General features: G+C 42.2%; 1 protein-coding gene across 3 annotated transcripts in view; it reads left to right on the plus strand.

Annotated features, from left to right (window-relative positions):
- The first annotated feature begins 215 nt into the window (after positions 1-215).
- The window catches only part of LOC137097395 (macrophage mannose receptor 1-like), a 70,094-nt gene continuing 47,971 nt past the window's right edge, over positions 216-22,338 (plus strand). For 2 of the 3 annotated variants that reach the window (XM_067470322.1, XM_067470323.1), the window contains exons 1-12: positions 216-352; positions 1,532-1,945; positions 3,122-3,295; positions 4,837-5,001; positions 5,079-5,192; positions 6,624-6,767; positions 15,238-15,420; positions 16,373-16,530; positions 17,382-17,498; positions 21,102-21,217; positions 21,788-21,936; positions 22,064-22,263. In XM_067470322.1, coding sequence (XP_067326423.1) covers positions 292-352; positions 1,532-1,945; positions 3,122-3,295; positions 4,837-5,001; positions 5,079-5,192; positions 6,624-6,767; positions 15,238-15,420; positions 16,373-16,530; positions 17,382-17,498; positions 21,102-21,217; positions 21,788-21,936; positions 22,064-22,263 — 1,995 coding nt within the window. In that variant the 5' untranslated portion in view covers positions 216-291. Of the gene's footprint in view, positions 353-1,531; positions 1,946-3,121; positions 3,296-4,502; positions 4,590-4,836; positions 5,002-5,078; positions 5,193-6,623; positions 6,768-15,237; positions 15,421-16,372; positions 16,531-17,381; positions 17,499-21,101; positions 21,218-21,787; positions 21,937-22,063; positions 22,264-22,338 lie in introns of those variants that run through there. The other variant, XM_067470324.1, reaches the window with a different exon arrangement.

The raw sequence follows: 22,338 nt of genomic DNA on the forward strand, positions 1-22,338 counted from the left end.
ATCAATATCAAAAAACCTGCTTTGTTATGGATTCCCATCCCCTATCCCAAAAAAACCCTGGGCTTTCCTGGGTTTGGGGATCAGATCCTGGGATAGTGTAGGGCAGTGTAGAAGGGGCCTAAGTTTAAGGAAATGTACACACACACACACACACAGAGAGAGAGCTATATATTTCCTGATGTTGAAGAGAGAAGTGAAAATATTCTCCTGATTGACAGATTTGCGAAACAGTTCCTGAAAAGCCACTAACTCTCAGACTTCTTAGTTTAAAGGAATGTTTAATTGTTTCCAATGTCTGCTGTGTTGCTCCTAAATTTGTTGTTTCTCATACAACCAGCTTTTCAAATATCAGGTAAGGTTTTGTTACTGCTTTCATCATTGTTACTATATAGTCTATAATTTGATGGAGTTTTTTTTAATTAAAAAACTTTTGGTGTCATTGTTGCAAAAATGAATTGATTAATTCCTTTGCAGAACTCAGACTTTTCTCTTTAGATAAATTTGAACAAAGATAACCTTTTAAAAATTATTTATTGAAATACTTAGAGTATAATAGTGAATAGACCTGAGCTTTTTAGTTAAAGTGCATAGTGGTGCTTAGACAAACTAAAAGCAGTTGTGGCTGGATCTACACTGCCTACATATCATACATATTATCAGAGTAAATAATCCACATCATGTGCTTTGAACTGAATTATATGAGTCTACACTGCCATAAAATACATTTCAAAGTAGATAATCTGATTTTATATGGCAGTGTAAATCTAGCGTGGGTGGGAGCAAACTGCAGTTTGTAGGCTCTGGAGAATTGGCATGAACAAAAAGTGCTTTCCACCTCCTTTTATCTTTCCTATCCAAATCGGCCTCTCCATGATACTTTATATTAAAATAAAACAGAAAGATCTATCTCAGATCTCACCCACGTCTGCTACTCTGGGTTACTATGGTAAGGCATACCATAGTAAGAATTTGGGTCAGTGAAAATCAGCTATGTACAGAATGATCTGACAAGTTTTTCTCTACTATCTCTCTCAGGCCCCTGCCAGATAATCAAAATGATCAAAGCAGAAAGTCCACATTATCTGCTTTGAACTGGATTATCTTAGTCTACACTGCCATATAATCCAGTTCAAAGCAGATAATGTGGATTTTATTTGGCAGTGTAGAAGGAGCCTCAGTCTTGTTGCCACTTATTCTCAGTATCAAGGCTATCTTCTTGTGAGTGACCACACATTGAAAAGTTATCCTGGAATATTATTGTTACCATGTGCTGTCAAGTTACTTCTGACTTATGGTGACTCTAAAGCAAATCTGTCACGAAGTTTTCTTGACAAAATTTATTCAAATGTGGTTTGCTACTGCTTTCTTCTGGGGATGAGAGCATATTAATTGCTGAAGATCAATCAGTGGTTGGCCAAGGGAGAATTTCAGTCCTAGTCCCTTGAAGTCATAGACACCACCTGAACCATTATACACCACTAGATGTTATCTGGAAACATATTGGTGTCATTTACTTCTCTCAATTTTACAGAGCCTGACACTTTTCTGATACATAATGAACACCTCAATCTTTGTATACAACCTCTATCTATTGATCAACAACCTCTATCTATCATCCTGAAGACCTGCAATAAAGATAATGAGAGGCAAAATTTTAAATGGGTTTCTGAATACCAGATATTGAACATGGCAACAAAGTTGTGCCTGGCAGTGCCTTCAAAAACCAACCGGGTTCCAATCACATTCTCTCTGTGTAACACAACGAATGAACTTCAGAGATGGACCTGCAGGAATGAGAGCTTTCTGGCACTTGGGGAGGAAAATTTATTTTTACAACCTGCTGGTGGTCAGAATGACAATGTGGTATTATATGAAACAATCACCATGATGAGCGCCTGGAAGATCTATGGAACAAAAGATAGTTTGTGTACCATGGGCTATGAAGGTAAGTGTCAGAAAAGGAATTCTCTCTCTCTAGATTACATTGTTTTTAGATATGTCAGTCACCTGTATTTAAGAACTCAACTAACCACAATGCTTCCAGTATAAGGCAAGTTTACTTAGCAAAGTTCTGTGTATGTTGTTCAAAATCTGCAGGTTGCAATGATATGCTGATGATTTACAGTTTGCACTTCGGCAATTTTCTATCGGGTACAATTCAAAGTGCTGGCTTTAGTCTATAACGCCCTAAACAGTTCCGGCCCAGCTTACCTGTACAAACGTATCTCTCCCTATCAACCATCTAGGAATCTAAGATAGTCTTGGGAGGCCCTGCTCTTGGCCCCCTCCTTCTTCCCAGGTGCATCTGGCGGGGACACGAGATGGGGCCTTCTTAGTGGTGGCCCCTTGACTGTGGGACTCCCTCCCTAGGGATATTACATCGACTTCCTCCCTACTGACATTCCAAAAAAAAGTAAAGACCTGACTCTTTGTAAGGTTGAAACATGGAAAGGCTAAGACGACGCTACTCAAAATGAGATTAACACAAATACATTGGTTATTATATGTTTTTAATGGTTTTTGTATGGATTTTATAATGTTTAATTGAATATTGTGGACCATTATGGCATCAAATTACTGCCAATTTGTAAGCTGTCTTGAGTTACCTTAGGGCTTGAGAAAGGCAGGACAGAAATACCATAAATAAATAAATAAATAAATAAATAAATAAATAAATAAGCAATGCTGACTGTGAAGTGATAGACCATCAGCTTCTGGAAAACAAGAGATACTCCACTGAACTAAGAATAAATCCAGTCTAACTGAAGTAGTTTAATGGGAAAAATTGACTTCTATATATGTAATTGCTTCTATTTTATGATATAGATGTCCCAAATGCTAGCAGCTTAGTGGATCATTAGTGGTGTAGTCTTGTAGGGTCAGTAAGCAAAGACTGGGAGAAAATGCATGTCACATGCTACTGCATTTGTGTATTTATACCAAAGCACATATGCAGAAACATACACACTTTGTATGTACATCGAACTGTTATAAATTTAGTTAAATTAACAGGATTTAATAAACAGAGTTTAAATCCTACTTACTGAACCTTGTTCTTACCTTAACCCTCTCTAGATGTTTTCCAGACTCACATGTGCTGCTTATTTTATGTTCCTTTTAGCTTTGTTTACCTTAGAAGGCAATGCCTTTGGAGCCCCCTGTGTATTCCCATTCAAGTATCTGAATAAGTGGTATGCAAAGTGCATAACAGACGATGAAGACAATTCACGGCTCTGGTGTGGAACAACTGCAGATGTAGATAAAGATTCTCTAACTGGATATTGTCCAGTGAAAGGTAAACCCTTTGGAAAGTGATGTTTAGGCGTGTGTTTTCTACTAAAAGGTGTTGTTCATACATATGTATGAAAGAAACACACACACATAATACAAGGTTAATCCTGCATTATTATAGAATGTATATATAACCAACAGATCATATAATGTTTAAAATGTGTGGAGGTCAGTCCTTAAGACACAGTTATCAAATTGAATTGAGGCAACTATGTATGGAATCTGAATTATATTGCACATACCAATACCAACCAATCTATAAAGGTATAATTTCTTACACCAATAGTCCAGTCCAGCCTAAGGTAATCCAGTCAACACACATGGAAGACAATCCACAAAACATAAAAGAGCAGTATGAAGGAGTATCTGAAATTCTGTCCCTCCTGCATCATGTGAGCTGACTTCTGCACCATCTATACTTAACTGTTTCCAAAGCAGTCCTAGGTCATCTGCATTACAGTAATTGGGTAGTCAAAATCTATTGTAGTCTACTTCATTGAAAACCGCCAATATTTTCTATAATATGACATTTCACAGATGAAAACTGGGACGTCAGATCAGAATGTGATCAAACGTTTTGGCTAAGCAACAACAGGAGTGAAAATAGGTACTAAAAAGCACGTTTGTTTCAGCAGAAAAAGAATACTGGTCTCTACATGCTTGCACGCAAATGTTATAAAGGTGGAAGAACACACAAACTACCATTTGAAGCTGGGAAATCCTTGATACCCTATGTTCACAAAAAGCAAAACTTTACCTTCCCTCTGCTGAGTTAGTGTAAACTACATTTGCACTTTGAACTCATATTCTAGCAACTAAAGTAGAGAATACACAAAACTACCATTTGAAGCTGGGAAATTAGAGGGGGAGGCGGAAGAAAAACCAAGGCACTGTAAAAGCAGCTAAGAAAGGAAGATGCTTTTTAAAAGATGTCCCTGTCAAAACAAAAGTGTTGGGTAGTATTTCAAGTTTTCAATTGTTGTCCACCACTGAATCTCTCTGTAGACACCCACTTTAAAGTTCTCACTTGCATGCAATGGAAATATCAAGCTGAATGTTTGGACAAAAATATTTTTCTGTACATTAAGATTTGTACTCTGACAGTGTTCAGGATGTTCCTAGTACACAGGACTTCCTCTTTGTGAGAATTGACCACATGCCTCTAAAAGCAAATTTTGCAGCAAATGTCTATCATTCTGGAAGCAAAAGATCTAGTGGGTTTTTACATCCTGTAGGTTTTGTGGAGTTGCAGGGTGAAATTTGTAAGATTTTTTAAAGCAGTAGATCGACAAGAATGTGTAAGTATCCAGAAATTAGAGGTGTCACTAATTAAATTTATATGAAAATTAATACTAAAGAAAAATTCTGAATTACTTCTATGTTACAGAGACCATTCATGAAAATAAGGCACAGACTTCTGTCTCTGTGTATAGTGATTTTTAAAAAATCTAATAAGATAATGGGTTTTTTTAAAGGCTCACTTTTAGATTTAGCTTCCTAACTGATGATTTCATCATTTTACCCTTGTGTCTACAATACTTACAGGTGACCATGATGAATTCCTCTGGACTAAAAACCATTGGACAGGAGACTTCTACCAGATCAACTCCCATTCAGCTCTGACATGGTTCCAAGCCAGAAAAAGTTGTCAGCAACAGAATGCAGAATTACTGAGCATCAATGAGCTACATGAACAAACATACCTGACAGGTATAACATTATTAAGCCCCACAAGTGCAAGGACCCTGGTGGTGTAAAATACAAGTAATTTTCTTCTCTGTTGACAGGATTAACAAGTGATATCAACACTGATTACTGGATAGGGCTGAACAGTTTGGATCTTGACAGTGGATGGGAATGGGCTGGTAACCATCCTTTCCGATATTTAAACTGGGCTTCAGGTAAGTGACTGTGGTAATTAAACACTGAAAAATATGAGAATTTTGTAAAGATTCAGCTAGAAACCCCAACCACAAGAGTGGGGTTTATTGCAAATAAAGAGGATTTGTGGACTGTGCCACAATTTTTGAAATAATGCAAGTGCTGTCCAGATAGAATATAACAGCTGTATACAATCAGCTCTACGCATTAGCAGGCTTCACTTTTCTAGATTTGACAGTTCATGGGTGTTCTCTATAGGAATCTCTAGGATGTGAGGGCGATCTGGCTGTGACATCTGTCACCCCATTGATCGCCAGGGTTGATTTGGCTGATCTGGCTGGCTAGGCGGGTGTCCCCTTCCTCCCTCACCGCTCCATGTGCGTCCCTCCCGAAGCTGCGCGCTCAGTGGAAGAGGATGACATCCCAGGTATAGAAGGAGTGTACCGAGGTCTCCAGTCTTTGGTCCCGGGTATAGGAATCTCTGGGTTTGTTACTTTATGACCTCTTTGTGACTCTATGGCCAACGTCTGTAATAAAGTCACCCACTATAACTTAGAGCAATGGCTCTCAACCTGTGGGTCCGCAGGTGTTTTGGCCTTCAACTCCTAGAAATCCCAGCCAGTTTACCAGCGGTTAGGACTCCTGGGAGTTGAAGGCCAAAACATCTGGGGAACCACAGGTTGAGAACCACTGACTTAGAGATTCATAGAGAGAGGACTTTCTTTGGCATTTGTAGGTCCTCCAGCATGATTCAACAGTGAAACTCCCTTAAATTTTGAAGAAACACTGAGATTTACAGACATGACATGCTGCCACATTTTGTTTTGGGCCCCTCCAAAATCCAGGCTGTAAATCATAGCAATTTACACCAGTGCAAATATTTCCAGGAATGCAGAACATTGTCAGCCTGCCAATTAGATCTCATGTGACTTTGAAAACTTTGGTCCACCAGTGCTTCTGTGTTCTTCAAAACCTCGCCAGCTTGTCAGCCTGCAAAACATGAGCTGCTGTACCATACAAAAATTGTCCAAATTTGAGCTTATTTTATGTAACACCAGGCATTAAATAGCTTTTACCTCTACTTTCCAAACAATGGTTGATGATAAAGACAGAAGAAACTCATCCTCAAAGCCATTTGTGCCCTCAAAGTCTTCCTATGAATATAATGAAACCTATGGATTCAATTTGTACAAAAATTATGAGCTATTACTAGGAAGGATAATGTCTTTGAATCATGGGGGTGGGGATCGTAAATGAATTACTTAGAACCAAAATATTGAATTTAACATGTGTTTTTTTTTTCCAAAGTGTGATTGATAGACTGTGATCTTGAAATGCCACTGAGCAATAATAAATGAGAACTAATTGGAGAATATTTGCATGTTTCAGGTATAGGTATGTTAACACGGGTTGATCTGGTTCCTCTTCCTCTTTATTATTTTTTAAAAAAGGTAGTCCATCTCCAGAATCAGAAAAACTATGTGGATCAATGCAGTCTAAGAATGGGAACTGGGCAAACTACAAATGTGATCAGAAACTTGGATACATTTGCAAAAAAGAAAACACTTCATCTGATTCTTCAGCTATTCCTTCAGGTAGGAGGAAAAGCAGGAAATGATGTTTATGTGATGTTGTGGATTTTGAGAATGAGGGAATGTCTCATTATGTATTCAGTATGTTGTTGTTGTTGTTGTTGTCATTGTTGTTGTGTTCCTTCAGTCATTTCTGGCTTATGGTGATTGCAAAGACAAACCTATCACAGGATTTTATTGGCAAGATGTGTTCAGTGTGGGTTTGCCTTTGTTTTTTCCCATGGCTAAGGGAGCATGACTTGCCCAAGATCATCCCAGTGGACTTCCACAGCTGACCCTGGTATTCAGAGTCATAATTCAATGTTCAAACATTATAAACATAAGAATCATAAGACACAGGTTCAAATTTGAAATAGATTTTCACAAAGAACTTTGCAGTAGTGATTTACTATATTTTAGTGGCAGTTGTTGTGAACTTGTGACTGTTTCCAGTCTGTTGCCATGGCTCTGATCAGGCATCCTCAAACTGCGGCCCTCCAGCTGTTTGGGCCTTCAACTCCCAGAATGCCTGACAATTGAACCAGCTCATTGGGCCTTCTGGGAGTTGGAGGCCCAAACACCTGGAGGGCCACAGTTTGAGGATGCCTGGTTTAGATAATAAAAATCAAGAGCAGAAACAAATTGATGCTCACTCTGTTATGCAAATGTATATAGACAAGATCATGTTGTGTTATTATATATTAGATCCTTTAACACTTCACACCTTTGTTTATATCTTATTTAGTTTGACTCTTGTCTCACATTGTTCTAGCAATACGTGCACAATAGCTTTTCGATAAGAAAGATGTCATCATAGGATCCATCCCTGAGACTTCAGTTCTATGAAACCATCTATATAAATGGGGAGCATGCATTGCATATACACAGGCTCTATATTTTCAACTCTAGTTCCTCCTATTTCTACTTTGGAGATTGTAGGTTTGCTGCCAAGTTTATTTTTCAAGGTACAATTATTGGAAAATCCATAATCTATTGAAAATAAGTGCACCATAACTTATTGAAAAGGTAAAAATGATGTCACATCCGTTTGGCAAATATTAATCTCCATGAACATGTGGAGACCACCTTTTGGAAACCACTTGTCAAGAAAAACATGACCTTGTTAGAAGTCAGCCCTTTGAACAAGTGATATTCATAAGCATTCCTATAATGGCACACAGGTAATTCAGCTGTTCAACTGAAGAACCATGTCTTTAAACTGCCAAGGACAAAGACATGCCACTACAAAAATATATTTGTTAGCAGAAGATGGTTGTTTCTTTGAAGTTGACATTGCTCAAGAACTCTCCCTTAAAAACCTCTTGTTTAAAATATGTGTTGCATCCCAGTACAAGAAACAAGACCATAAGATTAAATCCACCACTCTGGACTGTAGGAAAAGCAATCCTTGTTTATTGATGAAAGAATGGTTACAAAAGAAAGGTAAAAACAAAGTCAAAAAAGCCACAGAAAAATACAGTAGGCAAAAGGATCTCTGAACTTGAACAAAACTCCCAAAAAGCCACAAAACAATAACCAGGAATCTGTAGTCTTACTAACCATGAACTTGGAAAACTAGAAGCCTCTGGGATTCTGGCCCTGGAACACAGGAACTTCTGCCAAGACCAGCCACAGTCCCAAACGTTGCTTGACCTAAGAAAGCACCCGGAAGGCACCCTCTCTTAAAGCAAAGAAGCTATTCTTAGAAACGCCCCTAGACTTTTCTGTCTGAGCTTCTTTTTGTTGCAAACGCAATGACTTTCTCACACTCTGGGAATCAAACCTCTGCCTAATTATCTGCTCCCTTCGGTCCTCATTATCAAGTCCAGGTGGAGCGTTATCACAGCTAGCTTCCAAAACATCTTCTGCTAACTGTTGAGTTTCGTTATCATTCTCACTGTCCTCTGCATCATCCACAGATTCCAAACTATCAGAATCTGAGAGAGCTTTCTCAGTTGGAAATACTATCAGAGAATCCTGTTCCCCCAGATCAGGATCAGCAGGCTGAACCCCAACACTATCCTCCCCCCCCAAGCCCCCCCCCCTGGCCCGCCCCGAGGCTGGGGTTTCTCTGGGTAAGCTCGATGAAAGCGAGCAACAAGATCAGGGGCATGTAAATCACAAGCATCAACCCAGGATCTCTCTTCAGGCCCGTACCCAGTCCAATCCACCAGATATTGCAATCTGCGACGTCGGAAACGAGAATCCAAAATGTCCTGCACCTCAAACTCCTCCTCCCCCTCCCTAAGGACCGGGGGAGGTGGTGGTCCCTTCCCTGGATCGGGACGTACCCCATCCGCCGGACGGAGCAAAGACCAGTGAAACACAGGGTGGATACGCATGTCCCGGGGAAGTTGTAACTTGAATGTCACAGGGTTGATCTGAGCCATCACACGATAGGGACCCACAAACCGAGCATCCAGCTTCCGGCAAGGCCTCTGCAGGGGGAGGTGTTTGGTAGACAGCCACACCCGTCCACCTACCTGGATCTCTGGCCCTTCCTGCCGGTGTTGATCCGCAACGTGTTTGTAATCCAATTTGGCTTGGTCTAGCTGTGTCTTTAGAACTTCTTGCACTGCAGATAACTCCTGAAGCCAATCCTCTGCAGCAGGAACGTTTCCCGCCTCTATTACCTTTGGGTAAAAATGGGGGTGGAAGCCGTAATTGGCAAAGAACGGAGCTTCCTGGGTGGAACCCTGGGTTGCGTTGTTATAGGAGAACTCCGCCAACGAAAGCAAGGACGACCAATTGTCCTGTTGGTAATTGACATAGCATCGTAAATATTGTTCCAGAGTAGCATTAGTTCTCTCCGTCTGGCCATCTGTCTGGGGGTGATGCGCCGTCGACATCCGGGCGTCGATGCCCAACAGCTGTTGAACAGCTTTCCAAAACCGGGAGGTAAATTGTGATCCCCGGTCGGTAACAAGGCTCTTAGGCAACCCGTGCAGACGGAAAACATAGTGTAGAAACAGATTCGCTGTTTCCCTCGCTGATGGCAAGCTAGCACAAGGAATGAAATGTGCCATCTTGGTGAATAAGTCCACTACCACTAGAATCGTGGTATTTCCATTGGATTTTGGCAAATCCGTGATGAAGTCCGCTGAGATGATTTCCCATGGTCTGGTGGGGGTGGGCATTGGTTGCAACAACCCGGTCGGTTTGCCCACTTGATGCTTTGCTCGTTGACATACTGGACAGGTAGCCACATATTTCTCAACGTCCCGACGTATCTTTGGCCACCAGAAGTCCCGCAAAATCAATTGTAGAGTCTTGAATAGGCCAAAGTGCCCTGCTGGACGACTGTCATGACATAGCTTAAGAATCTCTTCCCTCTCAGGTCCCAAGGATACATATACCTGAGAGCGGCGACAGAGGAGTCCTTCTTTGACATGAAATGGGAACTGCACTCCCTGTACCAGTTGTTCCTGAACCCACAAATCTTGATCTTGACGGGTTCGAATGCGTTCCGGTAAGGAAGGTACATCTGGACTCCCAGTCCCTGTCATCCTCACATCCGTAGGGCCTACTTGATTGTCCTTCTCGGCCACCGTGGCGAATGCAAAGTTCTCGGGACGCAACAGGGGCGACTCCGAAGTGTCCTCTCGACCTCTTGTATATTCCGGTTTTCTGGACAAAGCATCCGCTTGCTTCGTTTGCGTCGGAGTTACATAACGGATCCGGAAGTGGAACCGTTCGAAAAAGAGTGCCCAACGCTGTTGTCGTTGATTGAGTTTCTGCGCCGTCTTGAGGTGTTCAAGATTACGGTGATCTGTGTGAACTTCCACGGGGTGACGTGCCCCTTCCAGCCAATGCCTCCAGTTCTCGAACGCCATCTTGATGGCCAACAATTCTTTTTCCCAAATGGTATAATTCTTTTCCGGTGTTGTTAGTTGTCTGGAATAGTAGGCGCAGGGCATCAGATCCTCTCCTACTGGCTGCAATAACACAGCCCCAATGGCCACATCCGAAGCATCCGCTTGGACCACAAATGGCGTCTGAGGGTCCGGATGTTGGAGGATCGGTTGAGAGGTGAACAGTTGTTTCAACTTCTGGAACCCGATCTCCGCTGCCTCCGTCCATTGAAACGGGGTTTTTCCCCGTAGGCACTGGGTGATCGGGTCTGCCCAAAGAGCAAAATCAGGGATAAACTTCCGGTAGTAGTTGGCAAAACCCATGAATCTCTGAATGTCTTTTTTAGTAGTAGGAGCTTTCCACCCTACCACTGCCTCGACTTTGGCAGGGTCCATGGCAATTCCTCGAGGTGAGATTCGATAACCTAAAAAATCCACTTCGGTCAGGTCAAAAGCACATTTCTCCAACTTGGCATACAATCCATGGTCGCGCAACCGCTGTAGCACAGCCCGCACATGTTGATTGTGAAGTTGTTGATTCGGGGAGAAAATCAAAAAGTCATCCAAATAGACCACTAGGAACCCGTCTAAAAAGTCGCGGAACACATCGTTCACGAAGTGCTGAAACGTGGCGGGGGCGTTACAGAGCCCGAATGGCATTACGAGGAATTCGTAGGATCCTAGGCGTGTCTGGAACGCGGTCTTCCACTCGTCACCCTCCCGAATCCGAACCAAGTTGTAAGCTCCCCGAAGGTCGAGCTTGGTGTAGACTTGTGCCCCACGCAGTCTGTCCAACAACTCAGGGATAAGCGGGAGTGGGTAACGGTTTCGGATGGTAATCTCATTCAGTGCCCGGTAGTCATTACACAAGTGCAGCTCCCCTGATTTTTTCTTGACAAACAAAACGGGAGCTCCAGCTGGGGATTGCGAGGGCCGGATGAACCCCTTCTGCAAATTAGAATCCAAAAAATCCCGGAGAGCCGTCATCTCTGGCTCCGAGAGAGAGTACAATCGGCCCCGTGGAATGGGGGCCCCGGGCATCAAATCGATGGCGCAGTCATACGGCCTATGTGGCGGTAACTTCTCAGCCTCTTTCTCACTGAAAACATCCCAAAAATCCGAATATTTTTTTGGCAGAGTCACAAGGGTTTCGAGTTCTTCAGCCTGACATATTTGAGCCACCAAACAATTTCGGTGACAATATTCCGAAGCAAATTGTAATTCCCGGCGTCCCCAGGAAATCTGAGGGTCATGTAGTGTCAGCCAAGCTACGCTCAACACAATAGGGAAATGTGGAACCTTGGTCACTAGAAAGGAAATATCCTCCACATGCTCTCGAACCCACATCCTTGTGGGCACTGTCCATTGACTCACGGGCCCCGATTTCAAAGGGCGGCCGTCTATGGTCTGCACCACCTTCGGATCCTTCAGATCCCAATAATCCAATCCCAAAGAGTCTGCGTAGTCCCGGTCAATAAAATTGTTAGTCGCACCCGAATCCACCATGGCATGGACTAACATGGGACCCTTCTTGGCCGACCAGAGGGTGACCAGTAACAAGAATAACACCCCAGTTTGAGGCTCAGATGGAGAAACATCGACCGAGCCGGTGAGCCTGTCTAAGCCCGGTCGAGGTCTTCCCCCGCCGGTTGTGGAGGAACAGCCTTCCGCTCCAGCAACTCCGCGGATGCCAACGCCGCCCTCTGCACTGGCCTCCTCTTTGCTGGACACTCCCGTGAAAAATGCCCTGCTGCCCCGCAGTACCAGCATAGGTTCAACCGCTGACGTCTGGCTTTCTCTGCGGCATCAATTTTTGGACGAATATGTCCCAACTGCATCGGCTCCTCTTCCTCCAAACTTCCCGTGGACGGAACTGGCCGGCCGGGTGTCCTAAGTCCAGGGGTTGGGACACCTTTCGGGACCGGCCGTTCAGACGCCCCACGGCTCCACTGCTGCCTCATGTGCAGGTTACCCTCCAGCCGAAGACTCAAAGTGATAAGCCCATCTAGGGTGGTGGGAAGGTCTGCAACCCGCAACACTTCCCCTTGAAGTTCGGGGTTCAATCCTTCCAAAAACTGCCCACGCAAAGCTGCATCATTCCAGCCCACTTGAGGGGCCAGAGCCTTGAATTCCGCAATGTAATGAGCCAAAGGCTTGTCCCTTTGTTGCAGTCTACGCATCTTGCGATCCGCCAACTCCTGGGTCACCTGGCCACCCCAAGTGCGCTGAAGGTAATCCAAGAAGGCTTGGGCAGAGTTCACTTCAGGAGCGTTGGCTTCCAGGAGAGCAGTAGCCCAAAGAGCCACAGGTCCTTCCAAAAGACTGAAAATAAAAGCCACTTTGTTTTCCTCTGTAGGGAATTCAGCCACCCTGGCTGCCAAAAAGGAAAGACATTGTCTTTTGAAAATTCGAACAGTAGAAGCCTCTCCATTAAACTTGGCTGGCAGAGCTAACGTTGGATGGCGCCCCACCCTAGCTCGCAGATCAATCAGCTCCTGTTGCTGGGTGGTGTATAAAGCCTGTAATGCTTGAAAATCTGCAAGGGTGGGGGCCTGAGCTGGAACCACAGGGTTGGACATCTTTAAAATAAAGTCCTTGACTCAGCAAGAGAAAAAACAATCCCAAAAACAACCAAACTTCAGCAAAAGTAATCCTGGTGGAAAAAATCAAATGGGATTTTTTTGAGGTCAAGCAAACTGTTGCATCCCAGTACAAGAAACAAGACCATAAGATTAAATCCACCACTCTGGACTGTAGGAAAAGCAATCCTTGTTTATTGATGAAAGAATGGTTACAAAAGAAAGGTAAAAACAAAGTCAAAAAAGCCACAGAAAAATACAGTAGGCAAAAGGATCTCTGAACTTGAACAAAACTCCCAAAAAGCCACAAAACAATAACCAGGAATCTGTAGTCTTACTAACCATGAACTTGGAAAACTAGAAGCCTCTGGGATTCTGGCCCTGGAACACAGGAACTTCTGCTAAGACCAGCCACAGTCCCAAACGTTGCTTGACCTAAGAAAGCACCCGGAAGGCACCCTCTCTTAAAGCAAAGAAGCTATTCTTAGAAACGCCCCTAGACTTTTCTGTCTGAGCTTCTTTTTGTTGCAAACGCAATGACTTTCTCACACTCTGGGAATCAAACCTCTGCCTAATTATCTGCTCCCTTCGGTCCTCATTATCAAGTCCAGGTGGAGCGTTATCACGGCTAGCTTCCAAAACATCTTCTGCTAACTGTTGAGTTTCGTTATCATTCTCACTGTCCTCTGCATCATCCACAGATTCCAAACTATCAGAATCTGAGAGAGCTTTCTCAGTTGGAAATACTATCAGAGAATCCTGTTCCCCCAGATCAGGATCAGCAGGCTGAACCCCAACAATATGCACTCAAGAGACAAAAACAATGTAGTTTTTTTTAAAAGTAACATCTCTGGTTTATTAACAAACTTCTTATATATACTCAACATATTAACCGATAGTCCAATGTCTTTAAGCATATAGATATAGGCCAAACTGTATAAGTGTACTCACTGAAGTCTGAAAAGAGACAAACTACATCCACCTCCCTTAAGTTCTTAAAGCATACTGCATAACAAAAATGGAGTCCTGTGCTTGAAGTCCCTCCCACACCAAAGAGGTACATTGTTCCCTCAGTACTTTGCAGTTCGCTTTCTGCGGACTTGCTGTTTTGCAGGGAAGGAGGAGGGGGAAAGGAGGAGAAGGAGGGCATGCTTCCTTTCCAAAGGTTCAGAGTTGTGCGAGCTGAAGGCATCAGAAGATCACACATGGGAAAGGAGGAGGAGGAGGAGGAGGGCTTGCTTCTTTTCCTTCCTTCACTGCGCGAGCAGGGGAGGAGGAGGGGGAAAAGGAGGAGGAGGAGGAAGGCTTGCTTCCTTTCCAAAGTTTCAGAATTGTGCAAGCTGAAGGCATCAGAAGATCGGACAGGGAAGGAGGAAAGGGAAAAGGAGGAAGAGAAGAGCTTGCTTCCTTTCCATAGGTTTGGGGTTGTGCAAGCTGAAGGCATCAGAAGATCGTGCAGGGAAAGAGGGGGGAGAAAAGGAGGAGGAGGAGGGCTTGCTTCTTTTCCTTCCTTCCCCACATGAGCGGGGAAGGAGGAGGGGGGAAAAGGAGGAGGAGGAGGGCTTGCTTCCTTTCCTTCTTTCCTCACATGAGCGGGGAAGGAGGAGGTGAGGGGGAAAGATTAACGTCCCTACTTCACGGATTTTCACTTATCGTGGATGGTCCTGGAACGTAATACCCATAATAAGTGAAGGAACATTGTACAGTCAAACAGACTAACCAAGATGTACATACAATATAGGTTAACAATTATACACATTTACAAACAATTAGTGGAGGTTTGGAAGGTTCCTATTTCCAACCATAATGTCCTGTGAAATTTGTAAAAAAAAATAAGCGAGGAGGTTAGAAAGGAAGAATCAGTCTGATAATAAAGAATTATCATTCCACCTGCCAGGAGCTCCATGGAAAAATTGCTAATTTGAGAACTTTTTATAGGCTACAAAGTGAGTGAATTATTACAAACAAACATAATCTATAAATGAATAGGTGTGAGAACAATGTAATGTTGACACCTGTATTGTCAGTAATGTCTTAATCCTAACTCCATTATTCTCTTTTTAGATGGTTTTAAGACAATTCAATGTCAAGGTGGCTGGACTGCCTATGCAGGCTACTGTTACTATCTTAACAGAGCACTTAAGTCCTGGAGGGATGCATTATCCTCTTGTCGAAAGGCAGATGGAGATTTAATTAGTATACACAACTCTGAAGAATACAGCTTTGTGATTTCTCAGCTTGGTTACAGTATGTATATCCAGAATGTTCTGTCCTCATTCATATGTGATTGAGTGTGTGTGTGTGTGTGTGTATACATGTAGACTAGTTTTAAAATACCCTTTTTCAATTGCAAGTAAGCATAAAAAATATGGAATATTTGGTGTTCCCTCTTGACCTGAGAAAATGAAAATATTATAGTTGTTCCTTCACATTTGTAGTTAGGACTTTTGCAGAATTACAACCTTTATGATATCTTAAGGGCTGATAAGAAATTTTTATCCCCTTTCCATTGTTTTTGAGCATACCCAACACCATGATTTGGAGACTGACAATTGGACAAGTGTGGTGTCTTAATAGCCGATCACATGTCAGATATTGTGTATGTGTGAGGGAATATGTGTGGAGTTGCTGAAGATTGATGGGCTTCACCCTTTGGTGAAGAAGATCTTCTGGAACTGCCACTTTAGGCTCTGTGTTTGAGGAGTGAGGAAATAAACTTTCCTTGGGGCTGACTTGGGAGTTACACCCTTATATTAAGCTCTGTGACCTCTGGAAGGGAGACTAGGCGACTTTCCTAATGTGAACCAGCCAAAGAGCAACCCACAATCTGGATAATCCTTGGAGCTCAAGCGTTTCACCCAAGGGAAGATGAGGAGGAGGTTTAGTGGAAAGTTGCCTTCCTCAAATGCTCCCATACTAGGTTAATTCCCCTATTGCAATTCTTAAGAAGGATCCAAAATAGGACAGAATTAAATAGAGTTGCCAATTTATTCCTAATGGTCAGCAAAAGGTGGCTATTAGATAATATTAGGTGCTGCTCATTTGTAGCAATCATACAGGTATCCAGCTGCATGAAATACCTAAATGAATCATGCAACTATAAACCCATGGAGTTATGTACCAGACAATCCTGTCCAAAAGGCAGGCTTTTTCAGACTGAGTAAGGAAGCAAGTAAAAAACATGTATGTATGTTCTTAGAACCAACAGACCTTCTGTGGATTGGACTGAATGACCAGAGGACTGCAATGTATTTTGAATGGAGTGATGGTACTCCAGTAAGATTTACGAAGTGGCAGCGGGGAGAACCCACACACGATAATAATGTGCAAGAGGACTGTGTTATTATGAATGGAGAGGTAAACAAAAGGCATCCCTATTTATTGAGCTGAAATATCTTCCCCATGCCTTAGGTTCAATTTCTTAATCTTTTTGGTCATGATTTCCTTTGAGAACCCACTGAAAGTTGGTGAACTCTCCCATAGAAAAAATGTATACTGTTGGGCCTCAGTATCTCCTGGGGTTTGGTTACAGGACCATCCCCTCCCCATGGATCCTGAAATGGGATTTGAGTATCCATAGTAAAGTGGTGTAGTAAAACTTCATCCCTTATTTAAGATGACAAAAAACCCAGTGATCTGTGAAATCACGGGTGGTTACACCATCTCGGATAAGGGATACCCAGCCTGTACTGTAAAACAACAGCTTAACTGATAAAGACTGAAGAATTTGGCATTTCTTGGTGAAGAATCTACTTTGCTGGGTTTCTTAAAATGTATTATAATACAAGTCAGACATTTAGATTTTAAAATTTTACAGGAATCTGAATGACCCCATGCCACTTTTAAGTTCTCAATCAGGATGGAAATATATTTTCACTTACTGTTTCCTGCAGACTGCAGCCATTTGCTTATACTTCACAAGCTTCACAAAATACCACTGCCATACATTTTTCTCAGAACATTTTGGATAATTTAATTCTCAGAATGCTGTTGTCTCAGAGCAGTAGAATTTGGTTTGCGCTGTAGATTTCAGAGAGGTGCACACATAACAGTTATAACATTTTGTGCTGTTGTCTAACTTGTTCAAAAATGCTTTGAGTGCTTTACTTTTCACTGGCGTAAAGGTCGTCAAAAATTGTCCAAAAAAGTATCAAGAAAAGGGTTCCTATCTCACTATATTTTGTATGTCTTTACTTTTCCGTGTCCAGAATGGATACTGGCAAGATTATTTCTGTGAAGAACAACTGGGTTTTATCTGTAAAAGAAAACCTTTGGCATCAGAGGTTTCTGAAGAAGTTGAAACAGTTGATCCAAAATGTCAGAAAGTAAGTTTAAAGCAAATTATCAAAAGGTCTAAAAAAAACTGTTGACATACTGAAGAGTTTATGAAAGATACTGACCATCAATTGGTCCATCTGCCCATCTATAACTATAAATTTGAAAGGGTCGTCGAACGGAGCCGCAAGACTAAAAAAAAACCCCAACGAAACTTAACCAAAATTTCCATACCCATAACACAACCCACAAGGTACAAACATATCTACTCAAAATGAAAAACAACACAACAACACACTCACAAAATGACAAAAAAACTGAGCATGTGCATTGGCACCCAGCCGCAAGTTCCCTGGCGCGCGCACATGGCCTGCCAGCCAAAGTTCCCTCCGCGGAAGCCACGCTCACTCCAAGCCCCACTGTGCCGTTTCCCGCCCTGACAAAACCATCCCTCCTCCCCCTCCTTCATCTTACCCTGCTCACACCGCCTCCAAGGAAAGAGGGAAAGAGAGCGAGAGAAGGAAGGAAGAGAGAAGAAAGTAGTAAGTGAGGCCAGGTAGAGACAAGAGAAAGAGGAACGCAAGAAAAAGAGAAGGAGGGAAGGAGAGAGAGAGAGGGAGAGGGAGGAGAGAAAGGGGGAACACGAGAAAGAGCGAAGGAGGGAAGGAGAGAGAGAGAGGAAGAGGAAGGAGAGAAAGGGGGAACGCGCGAGAGAGAGATAGAAAGAGGGAAAAGGAGGGAGTGTGTGAGAGAGTGAGAAAGAGGGAGGGGGAGAAAGAGAATGATGGAGTGAAAAAGAGAAGGGGGAGGAAGGAGGGACGAGAGAGAGAGGGGGGAAGGAAGGAGTGTGTGAGAGAGAAAGAGGGAAAGAGAGCGAGAGAAGGAAGGAAGAGAGAAGAAAGGAGGAAGTGAGGCCAGGTAGAGACGAGAGAAAGAGGAACGCGAGAAAGAGAGAAGGAGGGAAGGAGCGAGAGAGAGGGAGAGGGAGGAGAGAAAGGGGGAACGTGAGAGAGAGAGATAGAAAGAGGGAAAAGGAGGGAGTGTGTGAGAGAGTGAGAAAGAGGGAGGGAGAGAAAGAGAAGGATGGAGTGAAAAAGAGACGGGGAGGAAGGAGGGACACGAGAGAGAGAGAGAGGGGGGGGAAGGAAGGAGTGTGTGAGGGAGAAAGAGGGAAAGAGAGCGAGAGAAGGAAGGAAGAGAGAAGAAAGGAGGAAGTGAGGCCAGGCAGAGACTTTAAAACACTTACTATAGGCCATGGCAACGCGTGGTAGGGCACAGGTAGTTATTTCATAAATTCCATAGTATTCTTAACAGCAAAAATCCTTCTAGACCACACTTCTTTTCCTGGGTGAACTCAAGCTTTTCTTACCCTTAGTGACTTTCCTGTTCTACTTCCATCCCATTCAGCATCTTTCATTGTTTCTTCACTTCTTTGGTATTTTCACTGCTGATCAGAGGAATTTATAATAGTACTATTGTCCTAATCATCATTGAGTTGGAAGGTATGATTCCAGAGTTCATGTAATGAATCTGAGCGAAAGCTTTGATTTTGAGGAAGTCTGAAAAGATTTTGTGCTTTTTAAATAATATTATATTTTCTGCACTTGAGCCTGGAACTACCTTTTCCACCACACACCACACTATGTCCAAATACTGTTGTCCAGTAAGATAAAGTTTATTAAAAGTTGAGTATAAAAAGTCAAAAAGCCATTCCAAAAGAATCTCAGAAGTCCAAAATCCGTGTAAAACACAGTGTTTATAATTAATCCATAAACATCATAGCAGGAATCCAATGCAGGCAGCCCAATCCACACAGGAACTAGAAACAGGAACAAGCTTGAAAACTTGGATACATAAAACAAAACCTAAGAGAGCTGTTTTCCTCTTGAATTCAGTGTTACTCTCACAAAGGATTGTATCATAAGAAACCACTTAAAAGACCTCAATCTCTCCCATGACATCACTTCACACACACCTGCTTTTCATTTCCTTATCTCTAAGCTGCTGAGAAAATGTAGTCTGTCTTTGTTTAACATTTTGCCTCCAGAGTTCAAGGCATCTTGAGCTGGAAAAACATTCATCTCTCACATCCCTGTCAGACTGCAACTCCATCAGATTCTCATGAAAACTAATATTGCTTTCTCCCATCGCCTAATAACTGCCATGAAAATCCATAACAACTCCCTCCAAGCCACTTCCATTCTACCCTGATCTCCCAGTCTCCATCCCAGCATCCCCTCCCTCGTCCTTTGAGCACTCAGACTCTGACCCAGCTACAACATTACTCTTTGTTAATTTTTACTGGGCACACACATGCACACACCTACGAGTATTTTCCCCCAGGTTTTCCTATGCATTGTGCAGTACAAAGGTTTATCTCCTTTTTTCATATTTATAGCTTTTACTCTTCTGTTGCCACAATGTGAGGGCCCTTCCACATACTCATATAATACAGAATATCAAGACAGATAATCTGCAATATCTGCTTTGAACTGGATTATCTGAGTCCACACTGCCATATAAACCAGTTCAAGGTGAATTTTATACAGCTGTGTGAAAGGAGCCTGAGGTTACTCAATCACATAATGATTCAGTTTTCATGGTTAGATGTTGGAGATTAAGAACACTGGTGTAGTGGATCCAGGCTTTACAAGAATAAAGATGGAGGGAATACCAAAGGAAGTAGCTAAGAGCTGTGTACACATCCCAAACTACACTTTGTAAATCTATTATTCCATGTGATGTCTAAAACAAGGTTGCTGGTCCTATTTTATTTAGTGAGAGACAAGTCAAAATTCCTGGTTCAGATAAGAAAAAAATAACCATCACTGGAGACTATGATTTGTGTTTAGATGCTCCTGTTTACAGACGGAGAAACTACGCTGTGCATGCTGTTCCTGATAAGCCAGAATTCACAAGACTGAGTTTGAATCAGTCAGGCTTTATAAACTGAAATTCAAATAAGCCTTACTTAATAAAAAAAAGAATACAATAAACTCCAATAAATAATTTGCAGGGGTTTATGCCTACATCACCCAACCTAGAAAAGGTGAATCTTTAACAGATTATTCTATTCTTAGAATTCTATATTCGGTTAGAATAAGCCATCTTTAAGTAAGGGCAATTGTTTAGAGTTATAAATCAATATAAGCCCATCACTTTTTGTTTTCTCTTCTAGTCCAAGAACATAACAGCTCAATAAAACATACAAACATCCACAGTGTTAAAACAATGCCAAATCATGCAGCAAATTCTAGCTATACTCAACATATTTAATACTAATTTATCTTCCATTTCTAATATCTGTGTGTCCAATCTGTTGGCAATCATAACTGTTGCTGATTTCCAAGCTGGTGCAATCTGTTCGGTCTGCCAGCTGCTACTTTACACCATTCCAAAATGTTTTTATACATATATATAAATAGGAATTACATCAGTAAAAGTTATAGAAGATTCTACCCCATGGTTTGTGTGTCAAAAATATGCTTTGGAGAAAGAAGACTCTAGCATAGCCATCAAAGAATCCTTATGGTTCATCTTAAAGTTCATTGTAGGTCTGCATTAATGGATGAGACTATGCTAGAAAGAAAATGTAACAAATGCTATACTGATATTGTAGTAACCTGTGACTGATGGTTGTTTTCCATGGGTAGGGCTGGAAAAGGCATGGTTTATATTGTTACTTCATTGGACAGACCACTAAAACCTTTTCAGAAGCAAAGACGTTCTGTGAAGCAGCCAAGGGATTTCTGACTTCTGTGCTGGACAGGTATACAAATGATTTTGTGGTCTCTTCCAACTCTATGATTTAGTATTATTTAAGAGATATTGGAATATACATATTCCTGTTTGATATTGATCAAAATATAGCTATATCTAGAAAGCTGTCTGGGTAAGGGAGGAATGATCTATTCCTCCCTGGAGACCAATTTTGAGGTTTGGGCATCCTATAGCCTAAAGTAGCCCCCAAATGCCATTTTAAGAACAGAAATCAAAAGTGATTTGATGGGTAGTCTGTTCTTAGGCTTAACATTCAAGTTTTAAAAAATCTATATGCATCTCTCTCTTCTTCTTCTTTTTTTGTATTTATAAAGTGTGTAGTGTCGTGTACAACTCTATGTCAAGCAATTCTCTATCGATTAATTCAATACGAAGGTATAATTCTTGCTGACCTGGAAGCACAGGCACCCTCTTTCTACAGTTGTGCTTTATTGATATGCTAGGCTATGCATACTGAATGTATAAGAACTAGAACATGCTGAATCTTCTGGCCAAAGCTCAAATACATTGATAAAACATGTGTGATTTTAATACACTTGTCACCTGTTCCTCTCTCCAGATATGAACAGGCCTATTTGACTAGTCTAGTTGGCCTGTGTTCTGAAAGATATTTCTGGATAGGTCTCTCGGATGTAGAGCAACCAGGGATATTCAACTGGCCCAATGGAGATAACATGTCATTCACCCACTGGAATTCAAAAATGCCTGGTATGTAAGGGCTACAAAATGAAATATGATTGTGGAAAGACTTTCTATTAATTTTGGGGTAGAGGCAAGAGGTATTTATACAAAGACAACTTCAATGTAACTGGTTCCTGTCTTGCATTCCAAAAAGGGCAACGTCCTGGCTGCGTGGCCATGAGAACAGGAACGGCAGCTGGATTATGGGATGTTGTGGACTGCAAGGAGAAGGCAGCTTTCCTCTGCAAACAATGGGCAGAAAGTGTGACACCTCCTCCTGTCCCACCAGTAACTGTCCCACCCCCGTGTCCAGATGGATGGACCCCAGTCCCAACTAGGAGTGTATGTTTCAAAGTAGGTATACAGATTTTCTGGTGCAAAGTAGTTCCTCCTTCATACATGGAAACCTGGAATTTAGAAGTGTGTACA

This window comes from Anolis sagrei, chromosome 6 (genome assembly GCF_037176765.1).
Source record: "Anolis sagrei isolate rAnoSag1 chromosome 6, rAnoSag1.mat, whole genome shotgun sequence".
Taxonomy (NCBI): domain Eukaryota; kingdom Metazoa; phylum Chordata; class Lepidosauria; order Squamata; family Dactyloidae; genus Anolis; species Anolis sagrei.